The sequence below is a fragment of the Equus asinus genome, chromosome 9 (genome assembly GCF_041296235.1).
Source record: "Equus asinus isolate D_3611 breed Donkey chromosome 9, EquAss-T2T_v2, whole genome shotgun sequence".
NCBI lineage: Eukaryota > Metazoa > Chordata > Mammalia > Perissodactyla > Equidae > Equus > Equus asinus.
The window spans coordinates 41,342,993-41,363,625 of NC_091798.1; the positions used below are offsets into that span (position 1 = coordinate 41,342,993).

Here is a 20,633-nt window from a genome sequence, read left to right on the forward strand (position 1 = left end):
CCAACTGTCGGAGTTTGGAGTTGGGTCGCCTGGAATTCTTCCCTCTTAACACTTTTTCTTGAACCCTAGGTATTTCTTTTCTAAGAAGCCTAAAGGAAATCCTGAGGCTTCGGCCGTCATCCTCTGTTCTTTAGCACATTCCTTCCCAAGAGCGCACAAGAGACCTGGTTAGGGTGCTTGTTCTTCGCAGGTCGGGGCGGGAAGACTCCATTTCCCAGGAGGCACCGCAAACAAACGCCCAGACTCTGCTTCCCAGAGTTCCCCGGGTTTCGGCCCCGCTAGACGGTCTCCCTTCCGGGGTTGGAGACTTCGGGGCCAAGATGGCGGCAGGAACGGGTAGTAAGTATCTGCGGTGCTTTTGCGCGGAAGGCCTTTGTAGAGGCGAGGCCAGGCAGCAGATTTCTGTCACATGCTTAGAGAGTAGGAGCAGTGATTTGCCTGAGAGCCCAGGGTCTTCAGAGACCTTCGCTCGACGGTGTTGTGAAGGCCAACCGTTAGGGGCCCAGCGGTGTTGTCTTGTGTCTCAGGGAGGCCGCTGAGATTTGAGAGAAGCAGCTCAGCGAATCCTTATGTGTTGGGGAGCTCTGCGGGGTGAGAGAGAAGTGTGCTCTAGAGACTCGGGCGCGCAGGTGAAGAAATGTTGTGAGCCACACGGAGTGGCCAGCATTCATTTTTTGACCCACGTTTGTGAGGCCCATACTCCATCTGCTAGAGAAATGGGGGTATTTTAACCGTGAGCTTTTTGTGCCACTGGGAAAATTGCATTTCTTGCGTCTCAGCCATTTTTGTCTGTTTCATGGATGAAAAAGGTTCTTTAGGCCCAACAGCTAAAGGGAGGAATTAGTGAAGGAAGTAAACAAGTTTATGCTAAGAAGGAGGCGGGACAGTAGGGGAGGTGGCGTTGCGAATCGCGGGAAATAAGCCTTTGCGTTCAAACTGGAATAAAGTATTCTTAAAACTGGATCTTTCGGGAGAACTGCCTTATCTTAATCTGACACTCCTTATTTATTATTATGATTATTTTTTATAAAGAAAAGGAGCCATGGCACTTGAAGAAATAAAATCTTCCGCCAGATATTCAGAGTGCAATTCAAATACAATGAATAGATACCGTCCCCGTGGTTATGTTTTACTATGAAACATATGAAAATCAAGATTTGGTGATAGTAGCTTGTTTTGTCCTTACAAATTGGGATGTTTTGTATTAGGCTTCTAGTCCTCCCTTTGGGGCTTAGAACTACTCTACTGTTTCACTGGTTGTCTCTAAGCCTTCTGTCCTTTCAGAACACAAGCTGCTGAGTACTGGCCCCACAGAGCCATGGTCTATCCGAGAGAAGCTGTGTTTAGCATCTTCTGTCATGAGGAGTGGAGATCAAAATTGGTAAGATATCTAGGATGTCTGCTTTCTTGGGTCTTAGAAACTGTTGGGTATTTTTTTACATTGGTGGATTCCTATAGTTAATTATACTAACCTTTAAGTGTTTATTTTTTAACAGCTTTAATTCACATACCGTAAAATTAACCCAGTATATTCACAGAATTTAGTGTATTCACAGAGTTGTGCAACCATCACCACAGTCTAATTTTAGAACATTTTCTTTACCCCTAAAAGAAACCTCTTACCCCTTAAGAGTCACTCTGCCATCTCCTCACCATCTCCCTAACATCCCTCCCCCCATCCCTAGGCACCCACTCATCTACTTTCTGTCTCTATAAATTGCTTGTTTTGGACATTTCATGTAAATGGAATCATATAATTTGTGGCCTTCTGTAACTGGCTTCTTTCACTTAGTGTAATGTTTTTCGAGGTTCATCCAAGTTGTAGCATGTATCAGTACTTTATTCCTTTTTTTATGACTAATATAATCCATTGTATGGGTATGCCACATTTTATTTATTTACTCATGAGTTAATGAACATTTGGGTTGTTTCCACTGTTTTGATGGTTATTAATGCTGCTATAAACATTCATGTATGAGGTTTTCAGTTCTTTTGAATTGAGAATGGAATTGCTGGGACATATGGTAACTCTATGTTTAACTTTTTGGGGAACTGCTAAACTATTTTTAAAGGGGCCCCACTGGTTTACATTCCCACCAGCAATAAATGAGGGCCCCAATGTCTCCTTGTGCTTGACAACACTTACTGTCTTTTCGGTTATGTCCATACTAGTGGGTATGAAATGGTATCTCATTGTGGTTTTGATTTGCATGTCCCTGATGACTAATGCTGAGCGTCTTTTCGCATGCTTATTGACCGTTTGTATATCTTCTTTGGAGAAATGTCTGCTCAGATCTTTTGATTTTTTTTTATTGAGTTTTAAGAATTCTTTGTATATTTTGGACACAAATCCCTTGTCAGATAGATGATTTGCAAATATTTCTCTTATTTTGTGTGTTGACTTTTCACTTTCTTGATTGGTATTGTTTACAGCAAAAAAGTTTTTAGTTTTGATATGTCCAGTTTGTCTATTTTTTCTTTGTTGCTTGTGCTTTTGGTGTCATAGTTAAGAAACCATTTATTTCTATGTTTTCTTCTAAAAGTATAGTTTTATCTCTACACATTTTAGGTCTTTGATTCATTTTTGAGTTAGTTTTTGTGTATGTTGTAAGGCAGAGGTCTCTCTTGCATTTAGGTACCCAGCTGTCTCAGTACCCACTTTTTGTTGAAAAGACTATTCTTTTCCTATTGAATTGTCTAGGCACTCAGTATTTCTTTTTAAGTACCAGAAAGTAAGACTGTGGTTTCCAATCTTTTTTGCTACCAGGACATACCCCTTTTCATTTTATTTTATTTTATTTTATTTTATTTTATTTTATTTTATTTTTTGAGGAAGATTAGCCCTGAGCTAACTACTGCCAGTCCTCCTCTTTTTGCTGAGGAAGGCTTGCCCTGAGCTAACATCCGTGCCCATCTTCCCCACTTTATATGTGGGACGCCTACCACAGCATGGCGTGCCAAGTGGTGCCATGTCCGCACCCGGGATCCAAACCAGCGAACTCCAGGCCGCTAAGAAGTAGAGCGTGTGAACTTAACCGCTGTGCCACGGGGCCGGCCCCCCCAAACCCCCCCGCCCCCGTTTTCATTTTTTTTTTTAAAGATTTTATTTTTTTCCTTTTTCTCCCCAAAGCCCCCCAGTACATAGTTGTATATTCTTTGTTGTGGGTCCTTCTAGTTGTGGCATGTGGGACACTGCCTCAGCGTGGCTTGATGAGCAGTGCCATGTCCGCGATCAGGCTCTAAGGACAACTTTAATTGTCTTAAACCTTGTAATTAGTTAATATACAAATTCGTGTTTATATATATATCTTTACTACTTTAACCATTCAAATGAATTTACAAAAGCACTATTACTGTTCACACTTAGCATTTCTGCAACTTTATATATTTTTCAAATAACTTTTCTAAGGTGAAACCAGTATATTCTGGTAGCAGCTATTCTTTTTTTTGCAGAGGGGGAGATTCGCCCTAAGCTAACATCTGTTGCCAATTTTCCTCCTTTTTCTTTATCTTTCCCCCCAAAAGCCCCAATACATAGGTGTGTATAGTTGTAAATTCTTCTGGTTCTTCTCTGTGAGCCACTGCCATGACATGGCTACTGACAGACGAGTGGTGTGGTTCTGTGAATGGGAACTGAACCCAGGCCGCTGAAGCGAAGTGCACCAAACTTTAACTGCTAGGCCGTCAGGGATGGCTCTAGGTAGCAGCTATTCTTGGGCCAAATTAAATGGTAAACCTCAAGACAAAATGAATCATACTAATTTGATAAATGACAGCCTGAACTTAAATATAACTCAACTCAGAGGCTGGCCCCATGGCCAAGTGGTTAAGTTTGCCAGGGTTTCACTGGTTTGGATCCTGGGTGCAGACCTAGCACTGTTCATTAGGCCACGCTGAGGCAGCGTCCCACATAGCTCAACTAGAAGGACCTACAACTAGAGTATACAACTATGTACTGGGGGTGCTCTGGAGAGAAGAGAAAAAAAGGTAAGAAGATTGGCAACAGATGTTAGCTCAGGTGCCAATCTTTAAAGAAAGAAAAAGATATGTATATAGCTCAACTCAAATATAAACTGAACTCATTTTTCTTTTTTTTTGGTGAGGAAGTTTGGGCCTGAGCTAACATCCGTTGCCAATCTTCCTCTTTTCCCTTGAGGATGATTGTCCCTGAGGTAACACCTGTGCCAGTCTTCCACTATTTTGTATTTGGGATGCCACCATAGCATGGCTTGATGAGTGGTGCTGGTTCCACACCCTGGATCCAAACCTACAAACACCCGGCCGCTGAAGCAGAGTGTACAAACAGTATGCCACTGGTCCAGCCCCTGAACTCATTTTTAGACAAAACACCAAGTAAATAGAATCCAATCTGCATATTTCTTCACATTTTTATTAGAAAAACAGTATATGAACATTTAAGTAAAACTTTGAAATTTTAAGGTGTATTTATTTTTTGAGGAAGTACTAAGTCATAGGTTCAAAATGATACACAATGTCTTCCTCTCATCACTGTACCTTATCTCCCTAGTGTTAGCAATTTCTTGTGTGTCTCTTGCATTAATTTTGTATACATGAGCAAATATATATTTTCTTTTTCCCTCTCCCTTCTTGAACACAAATGATTATAGACTATACGTACTGTTCTTTACCTTGCTGCTGCTGCTTCTCTGTTTTTAACTTAGTACTCTATCTTAGAGATCATTGCATATCTGTATATGAAGTTTTATCTCATTCCCTTTTTTTCTTTTTTTTTGGCAGCTGCATGTTTTAGGGATATACCATAATTTGTTTAAATGGTCTCTGTTGATGGACATTTGTTAATAGAAATAATAACCTTGCATAATTGTGTATAAATTATATCTAAAACTGAAATTAGAGTTATTGGATCAAAGAATATATAAGTTTATAAAGTTTGATAGATATTTTCAATTGCCTCACTCAGAAATTGTTTCAATTTATACTCCCATTGGTAATATATCAGAGCACATGTTTTTCTATGCCTTGGCTCATAGAATGTGTTGTTAGATGGTTTTGATCTTTGACAGTGTTATAAAAGATGAGAAATAGTTCCCATATTTTTCATTTGCATTTATCCTATGATGAGTGAGGTTGAATATCTTCATGTGTTAAAGAGCCACTTGTATTTCCTTTTCTGTAACTGCTTTTTCCCTTTTTGTTATTTGATTATTAGTCTTTCTCTTTAATTTCTGGGGACTTCTTATATATTACAGAGATTAGCCATTTGTCTGAGCTATGAGACGCATTTGTTTTACTAATGTGCCATTTGCCTTTGCTTTTGGTGATATTTTTACATTAAGACTTATAAAATATAGCTTACTTATTAATAATTTTCTTTTACAACTCCTGGATTTTGGGACATAATTAGAAAGTTCTTCCCTAGTCTGAGATTATAAAATAATTCTATGATTTCTTCTAGTACTTCCATGGTTAAATTTTTTTAAACATTTAAATCATTGATCCATTTCGGGGTTTTCTTGGTATACGGCGTAAATTATGGGTCGCACTTTATTTTTTGCTGATAGCCATCCATTTAACAATGTTAAATTACTTCTTATAAAGGAAAAGAGCTCTGATACCATTATCCAACACAAAATTTAAAAACTTTTTTCTTTTTTAAAATTATGAAATATTTCAACCACCTAGAGAAATGTGGAGAATAATAGAGTGCACGTGTACCTGTTACTTGGACTTAACAAATCTTGATATTTTGTCATATTTCCCTCAGATCTTTTTAAAGAAAAACAGACACAGTTGAAGCCCCTTTACAGTCTTCTTTCATCCCATTCCAGTCCAACTCTCTTCAATTTTGCCTATTTCTTTCTTTGTCTTTATACCGACAACATTTCTAAAGGTTGTGTGATTGCATCATAGCAAAAAATCGTCATCTTTTTTCAGTTAATATTATGTTATAAATATATTCCATATCACCACATGTATTTCATAACTATTTTTATGAACTGTTTAATTTCATAGAGTTGAAGTGCCATAAGTTAAGCATCGTCTTGCAGGTGTTTAGGAAAAACCTAACTGTTCATAGTCTAATCAAATCTACATGGTGCTGTCTTCTTGGTGCTTCCTTCTTTTGTTAAATTATTTCCTTATATTGCATTCCTAGGAGCTCTCTTAGTGGATCAAAAGATAACTTTTTTGGGTCTGGACTGTATTACAAATTGCTTTTCAAAAGGCAAATCTTTTCTAAAAGAACTAAAATCAACATAAAAATATTTTCCAAAATGAACAGAAATGGTACCTTACTGGGTTCTAATACCTTCACTTCACCCAGGAGATATATCACCTAGGAAAACTATTTAGCAATGACTCTTTCCTTCTAAACAACTTTTAAGCAGTTGTGTCGTTTTCCATAGTCACATATTCCAGAATACTTTACAGTGGCAGTTTTTTATTCCAAAGTTTGGTCTTCAAACCTTGAACTCTCAGCATATGTTCCCTCCTTTTTTTTCTATTTGATGGGTAATAAGGCTTTTCTCCTTTTGCAGGGTATCAGTTAGCAGAGCAATCAAGCCCTTTGCAGAACCTGGCCGCCCTCCAGATTGGTTCTCTCAAAAAGTAAGTTCCCTATACCTCTGAGATGGCCATGGATTGTGTGTTCTTATAAAATTTCCAAGGTAGGTCAGATGTGTAATCAGGGTTAGGATTGTATAGTCAGTGTCTTAGATGTATTGATGTTTATTTTGGCTTTGTAATTTAATGAGAATTAAAGCCCATCTGTTAATTTACAGAAATCTAAAAAAATTGTGGAGGCAGATAATATAATCATCTTTGTCAGGAAAGAAAAATAAGTTCCCAAGCAAGTGTTCTTTTAGAGCAGTCTTTGAAATGTGAAGTGGGTTCCCTTCCAGGCCCTGCCCTTTAGTCACAAGGCTTTTATACCATGAAAAGGGAGAATAGTTGAGAATACTTTTTCGTTTTTCCCACTATTTGTCAATCCATCCATGTATGCTCGTATTACAAACTGTTCTTGTCAGTGTAGCATAACAGTTAAGAGCTCAAGCTTAGGAGTTAGATAGATTCAGTTTCAATATGACTCCACTTAAAAACTTTGGACCATGATCCTCAGTTTTCTCAGTTTATCCCTATTTCACAATAGAGATAAACTTTGCTTCAGGATTGTTGTAAAGATTAATTGAGGTAATACCTGTAAAGCATTTAGCACAGTGCCTTGCTTAAAGTGACTACTCAGTAGATAGGAGCTATAAATATATTGGCTGTTAGGTTGTCTTTCCTCAAATACACAAATTCCAGGCCAGGAGACTCCCTTTTCTGTGTCCTGGTATTGATTATTTTGAACTGATTTGATTGCAAAGTAATGTCCCTCTTAGAAACCACTTACATCTTACATATAGCCCCCTTTTCTAAACCTTAGTCTAATATGTTGAAATTTTGAAAGGTCATTCCTTTCCAGGCTTGCTGATCATATTCACTTTTTTTCTTCATAGCATTGTGCTTCTCAGTACTCGGAGCTTCTAGAGACCACTGAGACCCCAAAGTGAGTACAAAGCCAGGCACTTAAGCCAAATCTTTTTTTTTTTCTGAGGAAGATTAGCCCTGTTCTAACTACTGCCAATCCTCTTTTTGCTGAGGAATACTGGCCCTAAGCTAATGTCCATGCCCATCTTCCTCTACTTTATGTTTGGGATGCCTACCTACCATAGCATGGCTTTTGCCAAGCGGTGCCATGTCTGCACCCGGGATCGGAACCAGTGAACCCTGGGCCGCCGAGAAGCAGAACTTGCGAACTTAGCCACTGCACTACCGGGCTGGCCCCAAGCCAAATCTTTTTAGTGGAGAGTGTTTACTGAGGAAATCTGATTTATATCTATTTATATTACTGGGTGATAAAAGTATAGCAGAAGTTGTCTATGGTTAGGTCATGGAGGAGGCTCAAAGAAAGCAAGTGGGAGTGAGAACAAATGTTCTCTTGTTCAAATGTATGTGTCTTGTTTTTTGTTTTTTAATTTTCCACAGACGGAAAAGAGGTGAAAAGGGAGAAGTGGTAGAAACTGTTGAAGATGTCATTGTTCGGAAACTGACTGCTGAACGAGTTGAGGAACTAAAGAAAGTGATAAAGGAAACCCAGGAAAAATATAGGTACTTATTAGAGAGAATGCCAAATGGGTTGGGAGAGGCAAAAGAGGCTGACTTCTGATACTCATCAGAATTTTTTAAATAGCGGATTAAAAAACCCATTCTACTTACCTCTCTTTCTTCCTTACAGACGGCTGAAAAGAGATGCAGAACTAATTCAAGCTGGGCACATGGACAGCAGACTGGATGAGCTTTGCAATGACATTGCGATGTGTGTTATATTACATTGTTCTTCTATCTACCTCCTTTCTTTTTACTCCCTTTCTTCCTCAAGTAATCTAGCTTATTTCCTTCATCTTCCATCCCTTTAGACTTGAGAGGTTCTAGAAAGGGAAAGCTGCAGAGTGGCCTGGTAGCTGGGAGGGGGATGTGAGTCCTGGAAAGTAATGTGATGGAACATTTCAATGTGAGAACATAACTTAGTCCTAACTTAAAAGTGGCTCTAGTTTGCCTGGGTAAAGAACTGGTAGTTAGGGGCCAGCCCTGTTTAAGTTCATTGCTCTGTTTTGGTGGCCCAGGGTTTCACTGGTTCAGATCCTGGGTGCAGACCTAGCACCGCTCATCAAGCCATTCTGAGGTAGCGTCCTGCATAGCAGAACTAGAAAAACTACAGCTAGAATATACAACTATGTTCTGGGGGGCTTTCGGGAAAAGAGGAAGAAAATAAAAGAACTGTTAGTTAGGCAGTGTACTCAAAATTCCCTGTTTTGCTGATAAAGATTCCTTTTTAGGCCTTTCCTTCAGAAAGTGCTAGCCTGGCAAAAAATTCCTTGTGAGAGCACTGTGAGGAGGAGCTAGAGCTGGTTAGGATCTAACCCTTAATTCCTTCTTCAGGAAAAAAAAATTGGAGGAAGAGGAGGCTGAAGTAAAGAGGAAGGCTACAGATGCTGCATATCAGGGTAAGCTGAACCTAGTGACTGTTGAGCAATTGACTATGCAGTACTGCACACTAATGAAAATTGAAGACTCTTTTGTAACAGAATCTACTAATTCCAATTTACTTGCATACTTTTCTCTGTCATCTTCTCTTTTACCAGAATAAAAATATCCCCTTTTGTCCAGGAGGAAGCTCTTAGAAAATTAGCTCTGCTCAGATCTCACTAGACTTTGTGTCCTTTTAGGACAAAAGGCTTGGTAATAAGACACTGAACATAATTAAGATTTTAGAAGTCAAAGGCCTGTAAAAAGATTGAGAATAGCTCAGTCGTTGGATAAAGGGAGGAAGTTAAGCATTTGTAACTCTAGGAATACATGCTTTGAGCTAATGAGGTCGTTTTCTCTTGTTAAAACAAAGCAGAATCCTAATAAGTTGTTGAAGAGGATATTGAGAGGTATTTAAATCACTTTCCTACTCCAAGGACCTTTGGGATAGCTAGTTAAGTGAATTTGCTTAGTGTAAAAATTACTCTTGGGAAAAGTCAGGCTAAAAAGTTACCTACCTCTCAGAAGCGTTAAAGAAAGCTTTCTAATCCGAACTCATAATGCTACTTTAGTAATGCAGCATCCTTATTTGTCCTTTATTATGTAATAGCAGAGTAATGTTTAGTTTCATTTATTTAATCTTGAAGACTTAGAAATTGTTCTCTTATATGTTCTAGCTCGTCAAGCAGTAAAAACACCCCCTCGGAGGTTACCCACTGTGATGGTCCGCTCTCCTATAGATTCTGCCTCCCCAGGAGGTGATTATCCACTTGGGGACTTGACTGCAACCACTGTGGAAGAGACGACCTCTGGGGTGAGTATATTTCCATCTGCAGGAATTAATCAGCAAAGGGACAATAAGCCAGCAGAGAGCTGAGTAATGAGGAAACCACTTTTGGCCTAGAGGCAACTTCGTCTCTTGGTGTGAATGTTAAAGACTTAATTTACCATGTTCTATGCTCTAAGATAAGGATGGACCTAAAAACATTGAGGTTTTTGACCTTTTGAGAGATAGGTAAAAGACTATGTAAAAGAATTGTTTGTAAGTATACTAGTCTTATGAAATTCCTGATGAAATAAGGGGCAATTTTCTTGTAAATATAATAATTGCTGGTGGGAAAGGAGTTTGTAAAAGGCAGGTTGGTGGAATGGTTGGCTCATTGTGGGTTTGAATGGGTGGAAGAGAAAAAATTGTGGGCAAGAAAGGTGTGGCTGAGAGTAGGAGGGGTAGAGGGTTTTTGGGCATTTCCATTCAGCACTAATAAAGTAATAGTTAGACACACTAACCCATCCAGATTAGTAGGGAACCTTCCAGAGTTTGAGAAGTCAGATAAAGGTTCTCTGTTGTCTCTTAGGTAACCCCTGGGACTTTGCCGAGTACCCCAGTCACCTCGTTTCCTGGGATTCCTGACACCCTTCCTCCAGGCTCTGCACCCTTAGAAGCCCCCATGACCCCAGTAACAGATGATTCACCCCAGAAAAAGATGCTTGGACAGAAAGCAACTCCACCCCCCTCCCCTCTGCTGTCAGAGCTCTTGAAGAAGGGCAGCCTCCTGCCTACTAGCCCCAGACTGGTATGGAGACTTCTGTGGGTGTTTGAGAGCTGTGGTGATTTAGTACTTTGGAAGGGAGTGCCTGGGACCTAAAATATGACATGGAAAAAAAAAAAGTTCAAAAGAGGACGAGATCTCCTAGTTAAATATTAATTAAAACGAAATTAAAAAACCTAAAAATTAAAAACCAAAAACAAAAAACAGTAAGTTGATAGTATCCTTGGGTCCTGAGGTATCTGAAACCCAAATTATCTTGGTTCTCTTCTCCAGAGAACTCTTGTCAAATAAGTTTTGAAAATTAGAGTTTCCCGTGGGTCTGAAATTATTCTCTTTGGATATTAACTTTTAGTTTCATGAAGTTTGGTCAACTGCTGGAGCGTTTTTGGGAAGTGGTAGTAAAGGAAAGCTTGAGTGTAGCCTTCACCTCTATTCTTCCTTGGTAGGTCAATGAGAATGAAATGGCTGTGGCTTCTGGCCACCTGAACAATACAGGTGTCCTCCTGGAGGTAGGCGGGGTCCTTCCCATGATACATGGTGGGGAGATGCAGCAAACAGCCAACACTGTTGCAGCCTCCCCTGCTGCCTCAGGTAAGTCGCCACTTTTCTGTTATCTGCTTTACTTTAAAGATATTGAACTTGACATTGACTGCCCTTGGTTTCTAGCCTTTGTGACTAAGCAACTGTCAATCTTAAATATAAAGCCCAACCCGGTGCTATTTTACCTGTTAAACCATATAGCGCTCCACATTGTAAATCCATTCCATCTTCAAAATAATGATAGCCCTGGATGACCACAGCATAGATATTGATGAGAGCAATAGTGAAGTTAATAGTGAAGCTGCTTCTCTGGGGCTTATAAAATCATGGAAGAGTGCTAGAGAGATCTGAGATTATAGAATAGGGGGATGAGATTTGGAACCAGAGAACTGGACTTGAGTCTTAGGCCTGCCACACACTAGCTTCGTGACCTTGGATTGGGTGAATGAACTCTCTAGTCTCAGTTTCCTCTTTTATTAATTGCAATGAATGTACTTCACAGGGATGTAGTGAGAATTAAATAAGGTAGAAAATGCAAAGTGAAAAAAAAAAGCTTTGCAATGTACCAAACAAACATTAGATACTGGTATTTGAATGGTGTTGAATTTGGGTGGTTTACAGCATGCTTACCTTCAGCAGAAGTGACAGATTTATTCATACCAGTTTTTTGTGTGTGGGTGGGGTGTTTTTTGGGGGTTTTTTTTGGTTATTGTTTAATTTTCTTCTGAGAAAAAAATCACCACCCATTTCTCGTATACATTGTGTGGTCTAGTGCTTTGGGTCATTCCTAACTGGGCAGGTTTTAAGTAAGTTTGGAGAAAGTAAGGATATAGATAATAAGCTTATTCAACAGAGGAATTGCTTTCATCCTTTGAGACTAAAAGTTTTCTTGGTTGAATCTTAAAATGGCTATTGCTGCTTGTTCATGTGCTTTCTTTTTACCTCATTTTGTCTACCTCTTTGTCTGTTAGGTGCTCCCACTCTTTCCCGGCTTTTAGAAGCTGGTCCTACACAGTTCACCACACCTCTTGCTTCCTTCACTACTGTTGCCAGTGAACCTCCAGTTAAACTTGTGCCACCTCCTGTAGAGTCTGTGTCCCAGGCTACCATTGTCATGATGCCTGCGCTGCCAGCACCATCCTCTACTCCGGCTGTCTCCACTCCTGAGAGTATAGCTCCAGGTGCGTCCCTGACCCACGCCCTGAGCAGCCACTAGGTCCAAAATTTCATCTTGAGCTTTAGTTAAAGAAAAGTGACCAAGTGCATCAGCTCCAATTCAGATACTTCTGTTCTCTTCTCCATGGATATATGCCATCTTTATCCTTAGGAAAACAAGCATGTGAGAAGAGGTGGGTGGGCATTTATGTGTTGGGGGAAGAACACTAAGTATACATATAAGTGGGCTTGAGAATGGGTTCTCACCTTAACTTTCTAGAGAAAGCTATAGAGAAGAAAACATAGGCAGATGTAAGATAACTGTTTTTGAGCTTTAGTGTATGAGTACTTGACATTTGTCTGCAGCCTTGGCCTGATCTCCAGGTGGTCACTTAGTACCAAATAAGCTTCTGAGATGCTTTTCTCTTCCTGTTACTCAGTGAGTCAGCCTGACACCTGTGTTCCCATGGAGGCTGTGGGGGATCCACATACTGTGACTGTTTCCATGGATAGCAATGAAATCTCCATGATCATCAATTCTATCAAAGAAGAATGTTTCCGATCAGGGGTAGCAGAGGACCCTGGAGGATCAAAGGCTCCCAGCATAGATGGGAAGGAAGATTTAGATCTGGCTGAGAAGATGGATATTGCTGTGTCTTATACAGGTGAAGAGCTGGACTTTGAAACTGTTGGAGACATCATTGCCATCATTGAAGACAAGGTAACTATTCAGCAAAGCCTAAAAGAATCTCTCATGGGTCCTACATAGGCTTCTCTCTTCAGCCTCTCCTTGCTTCTCATAGTAAGAATTATGTAAGCAAACAAGTCTTCTGCTTCTTCCCATCACCATCTCTGTAGTTTCAAAGCCCTTTGGTACTGACATAGTAGTTGTCTCCCCAGCCATCCTTATGTTACTAGTTTATATAGGACAGGTACCTGTCCATTGGTTGCTTCTACTACTTGGAGAAGATGGAGAGAGAAGCTGCAGATTCAGGCCATCTCATTTGGTGCTAACAGAATTGAGGGACTTGGGCTTCTTTCTGTGACTTCAACAGTGTATGTATTATGGGACAGGTAGATGATCATCCTGAAGTGCTGGATGTGGCAGCAGTGGAAGCAGCACTTTCATTCTGTGAAGAGAATGATGATCCCCAGTCCCTGCCTGGACCCTGGGAGCACCCTATCCAGCAGGAGCGGGACAAGCCAATGCCTCTCCCTGCACCAGAGATGACGGTCAAGCAAGAGAGGCTGGACTTTGAGGACACAGAAAACAAAGGAATTCATGAACTGGTGGACGTCAGGGAGCCCAGTGTTGAGATCAAAATGGAACCTGCAGAACCAGAGCAAGGGATTTCAGGGGCTGAAATAGTAGCAGGAGTTGTTCCAGCCACAAGTATGGAGCCACCGGAACTCAGGAGTCAGGACTTAGACGAGGAACCCAGAAGTACTGCAACTGGAGAGATTGCTGAAGCAGATGTTTCCAGTGGGAAAGGCGATGAGACTCCACTTACAGCTGTAAAGACAGAGGTATTTAAGATCAGGGGCTGGAAGGATGGAGGGTTATACCTTAGGTAAGAAGTGACAGTTTAGGCCTTTGGTTTTCCTGTTTCATTCCTGAATTCTGACATGTTTGATGTGTCCAAGGCACATAAATGTGATCAGTACTATATATACTTATCCTATTCCTGTTAAGGTGACCATTAGAATCATGTTATGTGGGTAGAACTTAGAATTTCTTCTATGGTCTCATCATTGAAGAATAAAATTGTATAAGCTGTAGTGATTTACCAGTACTTAGGGTATTTGTTCTTTTTGGTCTTCAGGCATCCCCTGAAAGCATGTTGTCTCCATCACATGGCTCAAATCCCATTGAGGATCCTTTAGAGGCAGAGACTCAGCACAAGTTTGAAATGTCAGGTAAATAATGCCAGGAAATCTATATTCTGTAACTAACTTGAAATCGTTTGCTTTGGCTTTTTGAGGGATTTTGTGGGTTGTGGGCAAGTAGAGGAGGCAGAATAGGTCAGCATGGAAAGGAGAGCTGCAGGGGATTATTGTCCATAGGAAGGGGAAGGCTAAGGTGGAAAAATCTTCAGGTAGTCTTTCTCTCCTCTGCAGACTCATTGAAAGAAGAATCAGGGACTATTTTTGGAAGCCAGATAAAGGTATTTCAGACTTTTCTTTATCCCTCTTGCTATGTGACTAGATTTCCCTATAGCGCTACCTTTTTCATGAATTTCAGTAAACTCCCATCCAGTTAAGGAGTTGCATGGCGAAAAGCTGCAGTGGACAGTCAGGCATAGGGGGAGTTCTATGGCAACATGTGCTTCCCATCTGAAAGAGTTTGTGAATGTCACACAGACCTTTCTTTGCATATAATGCACAAAGAAGCTTTGATACATCCAAAGTGATTTGGAGTGAATAGGGATACCAGAGCCAGCGAGAACATATAAGAAATCAGATTATTAATTACACTATCCAGAGAAAATCATTCAGCGTTTTCCTTTTAGAATTACTAAGCAGTAGTAATAAACAGACTTAAAGTAATGTGATGTGAGCTTGCTCCATCAGATGAGACACAAAGTAAAACTATTTTTGATAACTTTGTACCCAGGGTCAGAGTTCCTCTCAAGAGCAAGGGGAAAGAAGGAACGCCTCTTAGCTTAGTCTTAAGTAAGTAGCTTTTTTTTTTTCTTCCTTTTAAAAAGATCCTGGGTCTTATTCTTTGTCCAGGTTCTGAATTACTTGATCAGTCAGTGTCTGTAAGTAGATGGTAGTATAAGTGATAGAGGTCTCAGTCAGGAAACAGTGTGAGGCCATTTTACAGAACTGAGCTAACCCAAAGACAGATCGTTTTTAATGACGCTTTGCTGGATAGCTTTGCTTGCATTTGTTGACTGGAGCACACTGTGTCTAAGGATGCCCCAGGTGAGGATGAGGAGGAAGATGGAGTCAGTGAAGTGGCCAGCCTAGAGGAGCCTAAGGAAGAAGATCAAGGAGAAGGCTATTTGTCAGAAATGGATAATGAACCCCCTGTGAGCGAGAGTGATGATGGCTTTAGCATACACAATGCTACGCTGCAATCCCACACACTGGCAGACTCCATCCCCAGCAGCCCTGCTTCTTCGCAGTTGTGAGTATCTGAGATTCTTTCTTTGAGGTCAAGGCAGTGAAGGTGAGAAGGAGGAGAGGATCTTTTCTTTAATCTTACTTTTTCTTCTTCCCTTTCTTGGCCTGGAACAAACAGTTGACAAGAAATAATTAGGACTTTTTTTTTTGACTTATGCCTAGTGGGGCTCATATATTTCTTTTATTTCAGTTCTGTCTGTAGTGAGGATCAAGAAGCTATTCAGGCACAGAAAATCTGGAAGAAAGCCATCATGCTTGTATGGAGAGCTGCAGCTAATCATAGGTGAGTGGGCTTTACCAGTCAGTGGGAACATTTTCTTCTGCTGCTCCTCATTGTTGGTGACTAGAAAAAAGTCTGAGTTGGCTTATATGGGCCTGGGGGCATTGGCTCTTACAACTTTCAGCTGCTTAGATCAAGTTCCCTCACCTGTGCTTCTGGAGGATCGCTAAGTCAGTAATTGTACCTTATTCTTTTTGGACAGGTATGCCAATGTCTTCCTGCAGCCTGTTACAGATGATATAGCACCTGGCTACCACAGCATTGTACAGAGGTAAGCCATGATCTGTTCAGCATGCTGTCTTGCCTGAATTGTAAGTTGTCTAGGCTTGGTGGATTTTTGCTTTAGACTGTTAAGTTTAAAGCAGATGTTTTTTGCTGTGAGTAAGGGTGACCAATCATTTGGTCTGATCATTTCAGTGGCTGGATCACCAATGATAGTCTAAAAGAATTAACCCCCTTTATTACCTTTCTCAATACTTAATTTATAGACTGACTTTGGTTTTTGGGTTAAGTGCATGTTTTGGGGTGAGGGGTTAGCATTTGAGTCCTGCCAGCTAAGACTGCCAGGTTGATATGGTAATAATACATTCAGGGATCCAGTTGAGTCCTCTTCCCTTCTCTGTGCCATTTACCCCTGTTCTTTTTTTAGGCCTATGGATTTGTCAACTATTAAGAAAAACATTGAAAATGGACTGATCCGTAGCACAGCTGAATTTCAGCGTGACATTATGCTGATGTTCCAGAATGCTGTAATGTATAATAGCTCGGACCATGATGTCTATCACATGGCAGTAGAAATGCAGCGAGACGTCTTAGAGCAGATCCAGGTACTTTGAGGATCTTTAGTGTTTTAGCAAGGTTGAAATGCAGATACTCAAGGGAAGGATTCATATTGATGTTAGAAAGGGGTGCAGTGGCTTTTACTTGAAATAGCATCAGGAACACAGGAACATAAAATTTTGTTCTTGCTGGATTCATGTTGGTTTTCTCATGTTGGTTTGGTGAAAGTTGTGGGAGAATATGGCCATGCCCATGGCCTGCAGTCATGCATTCCTTAATGACGAGGATCCATTCTGAGAAACGCCTCATTAGGTGATATTTTTGTTGTGCGAACATCATAGTATATACTTACACAAATCTAGACGGTATAGCCTACTACACATTTAGGCTATATATTACTAATCTTATGGGACCACTGTCGTATATGGAGTCCGTCACTGACTGAAATGTGCAGTGCATGACTATATTCAACCCTTCTTGGGTAATAGCTTTAGTTTCATGGAGTTTTTAAATAAAATTTTTATAAAATGCTGAATGTATATTTTTAAATTACATTAAGTATGTACCTAGCAGACAGTCATCAGATAGAGTTTCTTTTCCCTTTTCATCACAGATAACCTATTTGTATCCTGCAGTTGCATTGCCAGGCACCCTTGGCATATTGAACTTGGGATATTGATCTTGAAAGGATGTTGTCTATCTCTGCAGTCTGCCAAATTACTTAAATTGCTGAATGATTTTTGGTTCATCTAGTTTTATTCTCTTTCTCATTATTAGAGCAGAGAGGTTTTTTGTTTTTTGTTTTTTTTAAGGAAGATTAGCCCTGAGCTAACGTCTGCTGCCAATCCTCCTCTTTTTGCTGAGGAAGACCGGCCCTGAGCTAACATCCGTGCCCATCTTCCTGTACTTTATTCGTGGGATGCCTGCCACAGCATGGGTTGCCAAGTGGTGCTGTCTGCACCTGGGATCCGAACCGGTGAACCCTGGGCCGCCAAAGCGGAATGTGCACACTTAACCACTGTGCCACTGGGCCGGCCCCTAGAGTAGAGAGATTTTGATCCTATATTATAGCAAAAAAAAGTTAGAGCCCTTTGCATTTTCAGATTCTTTGTCATGCACAACTAGAATTAAAACCTAATATGCTGAACTTCTAATCAGTCAATATGTATTTGAATGCTATTTGCAGAAGGATACTATACAGAGTCCTTCTTACAAAACCCAAGTTGTCTTAATTCTTCCCTACTGGATCAGGTCTCTAAGGCCAACCCTATTTCTTCTACAGCAATTCCTGGCCACACAGTTGATTATGCAAACATCTGAGTCTGGGATCAGTGCTAAAAGTCTTCGAGGGAGAGATTCTACCCGCAAACAGGATGCTTCAGAGAAGGTGAGGAGACCAAGAAAGAGCCTATGTGCTAGTGTTCACTGCCAGAAGTCTGAAGCATCCAAGGAACCTTGTGTTAGTACTTGGTATTGCTGGACTTCTACGTTCCAACAGTGTATAGACATGTAGATCTTAGAATGGTGGTGGTTTGCTTCCATCCAAACATTGAAGAAACTTGCTGTGACTGGAAGGCCCAGTCACATGGGAGAAATTGTGAGCTGAGTGAGTGAATTATTAATTCCTCTGAGAGTGTGCTCGCAAGGTGGGGGAAATGACTTAGCTTGCAGCAGTTGGGGACCATCAGTTCGTGTTCTAGAGGCATAATGGCCAGATTGCTTTTGGATCTCTTTCCTCTTGTTCTTGAGTTTTTAAATTTTGTCTTTGTGTGTGTGTGGTGCTTATGTCTCTGTCCTGAGGTTTGGGGTGCTTGCGGCTGAAAGTTTCCGTGGAACCTGATCAGTGTTTGTTTGTCCTCTAACAGGACAGTGTCCCCATGGGCTCTCCTGCCTTCCTTCTCTCTCTCTTTGTAAGTATTGAATGGCTGCAAGGGGCGGTGTTGCCACAAAGATTCTCAGCTCCTGCTGGGGGTGGGTAGCAGAGGGAAATTGAACATGCAGACTGTGGCAGTGTCTTGAACTTCTGTTTATTCAGGTCATGGAATAAGAAACTGTGTCGTCTTCCGCATTCCTGTCTTTCTGCATGTGTGTGTGTGTGTTCTGGGTAGGACTGTTTATGAGTTCCCTGGGCTGAAATAAGGTATTCTTGGTAAGGATCTAGGATGCACCTGCTCCTCATTTCTTGACTCCACCTTTTGCCAATTCTTTTCTTACAAGTGGAAGATTGCTTAGAACAGCAGCTGCTAGCTGGCTTTTTAAAAAATGTTCCTTATACCACCAGATACTCAGCACATAGTTCTTTTTGCTTTTTCCCTAATACTAAGTTGCAAGACTGATGCCTGAGACACAAATTTAAGATAAAGATCTCAGTAACAATGACCAATGCATACAATAGTGTCTGGTGGAATTAGAGATAAGCTTATTAGCAAAGATAGTCTAAAGACTTTCAGTCTTTTCCGCCATGAATTGAATGACTCTGTGACTCTCTGTTGTTCATTATGGGGCACTGAGGCATGATGTAATGGAAGGTCATCAGGCTAGAAAACCACATGATCTTAAATTCACCGGATTATCTCTTGGAGCCTTGTTTTCCTCATCTGTGTGATGGAGCTAATATAATGAGGTACCTGTCCAGCCTACCTCACAGGGATGTTGTGAGGGTAAAATAAGATAATAGATATGGAACTGGCTTGAAAAAAAATTAAAGTGCTATACAAATGCAAGGTGGTATTTTTATTCTTACTGTTGTCTCAAAGGCAACTTGTGTTCATGAGCTCTAAAAATTTTAGAGTCCTTGCCTGTTAGAAATGTAAAAATGGCCTGGCCCAGCAAAAGTGTTCACTAGTTCATCTCGCCTACAGGCCTCAGCCTGTACCACGGACAGAACACTATAATCTCCATTCTTTCTTGTTGGCCTGCAACAGTGACTCTGGATCCCCAAGCAATTGGCTGGCTGTTGCAAGGCTGGTTAATAGGATCTTTTATCTATTGAAGACAGCAAAATATTGCACAAGAGGAAGGAGCTGGGCTGCAGGGAGAGAGCAGCAGATGGAAAGAAGCCTTCTGATTGTCCTGATCTCATGGAAAACAACTGTCAGGAGGTGCTAGGGAACTAGTGCCAGGGTCAGTCTGCAGGAAAGGCCTTTCTTATAGGGACCAACAGCTGGACAGGTATGTTAGCCAAGAATCTCACTATCCACTGCCCTTTCTGACTCTCCCACCTTTCCTTTACTCTTCCTGTTCCTTTGTATATGATTTGGGGCCTGGGTGGGATGACTGATAGTCATTCTGTGGGACCCCAGGTAAACTCTGGCGCCCTCTTTGGTGGGCAGGAGCAAGACTCTCTGTCCTCTGTTTCCTCTTACAAACTACTACCAGGTGCTTTTTAGCCTACTCTATGGGAAGACAGATATATATACCCCTCATTTCCTGGATTTTTCTGCTGATTCTCTTCCCCACTCCCCCAAAAAACCAAATCCCCAGCATTCTTGTTGCACCTTCTCTGTTACCTCCTAACCAACTCATTCATGCTGCCTTTCTTTGTTTGCCTCTCATTTAGGATGGGGGAACCCGGGGCCGTCGCTGTGCCATTGAAGCAGATATGAAGATGAAAAAATGAAGCCTCAGAGTATGCTCATCAGGCTGAACCTGAAATAGAAGTAAACAAGATAGAGCTTGGGCTTGTGGGCCCAGTTCCAGAAGTGGAAGTTACAGAAGAGGAGGCGCCTGGGCCATGTGACATGAACTGGGAAAATCTCTTTCAGAGAGTTGGAGTAACACAATTGCCTGTTTTAGGGCAAAAATCATGGGCTGTGTTAATGTCCTACTGTGTAGCTAGCAGATTGTAGCTAGTTTGTACTGTCTTGTGAAGTGTACAGACTTTTTTTAAAAAAACCCTGTGAAATGTGTATGTATACAATAAACTCTGAAAGAAAAGAAAACTCTAGCCTTGGTGTGTTCTTTGTGTGTGTGTATGTGTAACTTGTGATTTCTTCTGCATAATAACTTTCATCATTTGTGAGAGTGAGATTGTTAGAGGGGATAGTGGTCTTGTAGTATGAATTGTTCTTCTACAGCTCAGAGAAGGTAAGTAACCAAGATTGAATTTATAATTAATATTTTAAAGTGTTGCATTGTACAATAAGGACTAT

The 20,633-nt window shown here is 40.8% G+C and overlaps 1 protein-coding gene across 4 annotated transcripts; it reads left to right on the forward strand.

The window, feature by feature from the left end:
* The first annotated feature begins 162 nt into the window (after positions 1 to 162).
* BRD8 (bromodomain containing 8) lies at positions 163 to 20,430 on the forward strand. Of its 4 annotated transcripts, XM_014853804.3 has the most exons (22): positions 163 to 339; positions 1,285 to 1,381; positions 6,519 to 6,588; positions 7,479 to 7,528; positions 8,008 to 8,130; positions 8,258 to 8,338; positions 8,962 to 9,026; positions 9,726 to 9,862; positions 10,404 to 10,622; positions 11,045 to 11,189; positions 12,110 to 12,319; positions 12,734 to 13,014; positions 13,368 to 13,820; positions 14,117 to 14,210; positions 14,412 to 14,458; positions 15,212 to 15,426; positions 15,613 to 15,705; positions 15,905 to 15,973; positions 16,352 to 16,529; positions 17,765 to 17,869; positions 18,348 to 18,392; positions 20,042 to 20,430. In XM_014853804.3, the coding sequence occupies exons 1-22, from the start codon at positions 321 to 323 to the stop codon at positions 20,099 to 20,101; spliced, it is 2,856 nt and encodes a 951-aa protein (XP_014709290.1). In that variant the 5' UTR covers positions 163 to 320; the 3' UTR covers positions 20,102 to 20,430. The 4 variants fall into 4 exon arrangements, with proteins under 4 accessions (XP_014709290.1, XP_014709292.1, XP_014709291.1 ...); XM_014853806.3 differs by lacking the exon at positions 10,404 to 10,622; XM_014853805.3 differs by lacking the exon at positions 18,348 to 18,392 and having other exon boundaries at positions 20,042 to 20,427.
* Positions 20,431 to 20,633: the final 203 nt, after the last annotated feature.

Excerpts from the sequence above, each read along its gene's own strand:
- BRD8 (XM_014853804.3), top strand. Across the intron at positions 7,529-8,007 it reads GAGACCACTGAGACCCCAAA|ACGGAAAAGAGGTGAAAAGG; the intron begins GTGAGTACAAAG and ends AATTTTCCACAG. Across the intron at positions 14,211-14,411 it reads GCACAAGTTTGAAATGTCAG|ACTCATTGAAAGAAGAATCA; the intron begins GTAAATAATGCC and ends TCTCCTCTGCAG.